Raw genomic sequence first — 4,250 nt, forward strand, 5'->3', positions numbered from 1 at the left:
GCCACATGGCATATCAGAGAAAAAATCAAGGCCTCTTGCAAAACTTACCCATCCCATCCCACGGCAGAGATCCAGAGTCTCCACTCACAGTGCTCTTCTTACCTTGGCTGGATCTTCCCATATCCTAGCCCCTGCCATACCAGGTGATTATGTACCTATACTAGGTGATGTTATGTCAGTTCTGGAGGTGGGGCATTCTCTGTCTTGAACAACAGAAGAGCCTGAACCTGGGACCATGCAGATACAAGGTTTCATTTTTTTCTTCTAATTTTTAGAAGGATTGTAATTAAAGAAGGAAATGGTAGAAAACTTGAGATTAGGGAATAATGATGATAGTGGTAGAAAGATTACCTAATGGGGAATGGAATCCAGTATCTTGTATGTGTAAATCTAATCACACATTACATTAAATAGTAGTCAGTGGTGTTAACACTAATGTTAAAATTAGATACTGGGAACTGATGCAAATAGAATAAATCATAACATGTCGTTGTGCTCATTATGTAGATGTTGCCATGTCAAATATTCCACAGTACAATTTTAACTACATATTTTGATCGTGTGTCACATTAGTTTTATATATTTGATTCACTGACAAAAGTAACACATGCACCTTTGTGCTAAGCCTCTTAGTATGCTATTCTTCTAGCAGGATCTATTCCCTACTCTTAAATATTCTCTCTCTTACATACACACACACACACACACACACACACACTCACATATACACAGAGGAGCAGCTTGGATCCAAACTGAGGTTCTTTTATTCACTGAAACTCTGATTGTTTTAGAAATAAAGTTAGTTTACAACATATCCTTCTGCTCCTTCAGCTTTATTAATATCTTTTAACATTCTAGGATCTACTCTAAGAAAGAATCTGGAGTTTGAAAATTTTGCATCCCTAATCAAAGAGTTCTGAGGCAATGAGAATGATTTACAGTTTTGAATATTCTGTAGACTCCAATCTGAGTGTATGTGTGAAACAAATTTCTCTGACCCATATTTTGATTGTAAAGCAATTTTTCCTTAGGCAGTTTTCAGATTATTTGGCTATCTCAGTTCTTCAGTGTATTTTCAAAGTGATGATTAGGAGTGGATTTGATACTGTCAGTAGTGCATATAAAATCTACAATGTGTTTAAGTGAAAAAAAGGATTGTTGGTCAAGATAAAGTTACTGTCTGCCTGCACGAATATTTTTATTCCAACCAGTTATTGCAGAGTCCCATAACACAGTTTTAATTCTAATATCTTAAATTTAGTCTCTGTGTCTATGATTCAGAGCTGTGATTTTCACAAGTAAATCTTTCACATATTTAAAAAGGCAGAAATAGCTGACTTTTATGAAACTTATTGAAAGCTGATATTTTATATTTAGGTAGGGTTTATGCTGGTTTACCCAGGCATTTTTTTTCTCCTTCTCAATTGAAAAGGTATATTAAAGCTTCAGCACAGATCAACATAAAATTGCTTTTTATTTTCTCCTTCTGGAATTTTGCTCATTTACCTAGTCTATAATGTAATTACATCTTTAGTGAATACTCAGAAAAAGTCTCACTATTGTTCCTAATAGTTATGCTTCAGCATAAAGATTAATTCATTCTTGATACCTCAAAGACTATATATTTATTTAAAAATCCAGATAAAGTATTAGTAACTAACATATTTTATAGAAATATACTTCTTCAGTAATTCTGTCACTAAAATGAAGATATGTACACTACAGAAATGCACACTATAAAACAATGGTAATAATAAACTCATTTCTCAATGTACCTGAATATATCTAAGAAATGCACTTTTACATTTCTCAAGAATAAAAGATACAAGAGTTCATTCCATTTAGTTCAACTGCATTTTTTCCCTCTAAATTCTGGAATCTCATTTCCATGCCTTTACTTATAAACGTAGAGGATAGATAACAATGTAGAAAAATAATTGTTAAGTAATTAAAAATAAAAAACAAAGCAAGTAGTAATGGACAATACAACATTTTGATAATTTCAGAATGACAGAAAAACTGTTAATGTTCGGCTGAACAATAATTAAAGAGTTGCTTAGGTCACTATGAAATGATATGAGGCCATTCTAAGTCATAAAATCTCAGTCCACTCAGTGGTGTCAATCAGAAAGACCACAATGACGAAGAACCCAAAGCCTTGCTTGTAGAATATATTTAAGGTGGTACCCATTTGAGATTTATGACCCTAAATTATTCTTTGAGAAAAAAAAATGGATCCAAATACTTAAAATGACCTGTGCCTAAAACATGAACTTCCTTGGAAGAAAAACATCTAACCATAGGCCACAGATATTGACCTTTAATTAAAGTTTGTAGTACTGCCTTGTTAATTCCCGATATTCCAACCATTCACAAAGCAACTTAATAATAACAGCAGCCAAGAGATCAAATTTATCTAAATTTATTGGCTTCATGCTTATTTTTTATCAGTTTATGAGATCACAAATGGATATCCATGATGTTAACAATGCAATAATAAATGGCAGAGAGCAATTTAAATTTAATCTACCCATACAAATTGATTGCAAGGCAATATGAAGATTAAGGCACAGTTATCAAACTGAAGAAATTTTCATTCTAAAATAAGATTATAAAATATATACAGAAGATAGTTCAAAATAAAAATAAAGAAAAATTTGAAAATGATACTGTATAAATTACTACATTTATATCTTATATCAGTCTACAGAGATATAGCCCTATGATAACTTTTCACAAATGATGAAACTGAGTTAGTTTATAGATTAATTTTTCTGTCCAATATTACATAGACAATTAATGTCAAAACTGGAATTCAATATGATTCTGAAGTGATGTTCTTTCCTTTATCCCACTCTGCTTCTGACATACTATCCATGGTGGGCCCTCCCTAAATTTAGGATTATTAATTAACCTAACAACTTCCTGTCTTTGCAGTTCTAGGAGCTATTATGTGATGTAAACATGGAGATGGTTCTTCAAAATTCCACTGACTTCATCCTCTCGGGCCTCATCACACATCCCACATTCCCTGGATTTATCTTTGCAGCGGTCTTCTCCATCTTTCTGGTGGCCGTAACAGCCAACATGGTCATGATTCTGCTCATTCACACAGACTCCCACCTCCACACGCCCATGTACTTCCTGCTCAGCCAACTGTCCATCATGGACACTGTCTACATCTGCATCACTGTCCCCAAGATGCTGCAAGACCTCTTGTCCAAGGAAAAGACCATCTCCTTCCTGGGCTGTGCACTTCAGATCTTCCTCTACCTGACCCTGATTGGGGGGGAATTCTTCTTGCTGGGCCTCATGGCCTATGACAGGTATGTGGCTGTGTGCAACCCTCTTCGATATCCTCTCCTCATGAACCGCAGGATTTGCTTGTTTATGGTGGTGGGTTCCTGGGTTGGTGGCTCCTTGGATGGGTTCATGCTGACTCCCTTTACCATGAGCTTCCCTTACTGTGGGTCCCGAGAGATCAATCACTTTTTCTGTGAGATCCCAGCAGTACTGAAGCTGTCCTGTATTGACACATCGCTCTACCAGACCCTGATGTATGCCTGCTGCGTGCTGATGCTGCTCATCCCTATATCCATCATCTCTGTTTCCTACACACGCATCCTGCTCACAGTGCATCGGATGAACTCTGCTGAGGGCCGGCGCAAAGCCTTTGCTACCTGTTCATCCCATATTATGGTGGTGATCATTTTCTATGGGGCAGCCTTCTACACCAATGTGCTGCCCCAATCATATCACACACCAGAGAAAGACAAGGTTGTATCCGCCTTCTACACCATCCTCACTCCAATGCTCAACCCACTCATCTATAGCTTGAGAAATAAAGATGTGGCTACAGCTCTAAGGAGAATACAGAGGAGATGTACATACTGCCAGAAAGTCAGAGCAGGGGATGTGTCCAAGAAATACTAGAGGGAGCTGGGTACAAACTTTCTTGGTACTGTGTCTACTGGCACACAGTCATTCTAGAAAATATATTGTTGGTTCTGAAAAATATTCACTATCATTTTCACAATCCTGGATTATATCAGGCAAAATAGTTCTTTTGACACCAACACTTAAGAACTACAGCCAGTATCTCAGCAACAGCCAACTCACTTGTCTGGATTCACTGACAGACATTTCTCAGAGAGCATTTTCTTCAAGTAGCATTATAAATCATCCCAGTCAGTCCAAACATCCCTTTGAAAGTCCTGAATGGATATTTTTATGTTACATATTTTCATGTG

At 36.6% G+C, this 4,250-nt stretch overlaps 1 protein-coding gene across 1 annotated transcript; it reads left to right on the plus strand.

The window, feature by feature from the left end:
- The first annotated feature begins 2,964 nt into the window (after nucleotides 1-2,964).
- On the plus strand, nucleotides 2,965-3,933 carry LOC145510886 (olfactory receptor 2T2). Its single transcript, XM_081503050.1, has one exon. It carries the CDS (start codon nucleotides 2,965-2,967, stop codon nucleotides 3,931-3,933), a length of 969 nt encoding a protein of 322 aa, XP_081359176.1.
- The last annotated feature ends 317 nt before the right edge of the window (nucleotides 3,934-4,250 follow it).

Source organism: Giraffa tippelskirchi, chromosome 6 (assembly GCF_054371585.1).
Source record: "Giraffa tippelskirchi isolate mGirTip1 chromosome 6, T2T-mGirTip1v1.2.pri, whole genome shotgun sequence".
In the NCBI taxonomy this organism is placed as follows: Eukaryota; Metazoa; Chordata; class Mammalia; order Artiodactyla; family Giraffidae; genus Giraffa; species Giraffa tippelskirchi.

What these genes read in the sequence shown, in the direction of transcription:
- LOC145510886 (XM_081503050.1), top strand. Translation starts at nt 2,965, where the DNA reads ATGGAGATGGTTCTTCAAAATTCCACTGACTTCATCCTCTCGGGCCTC.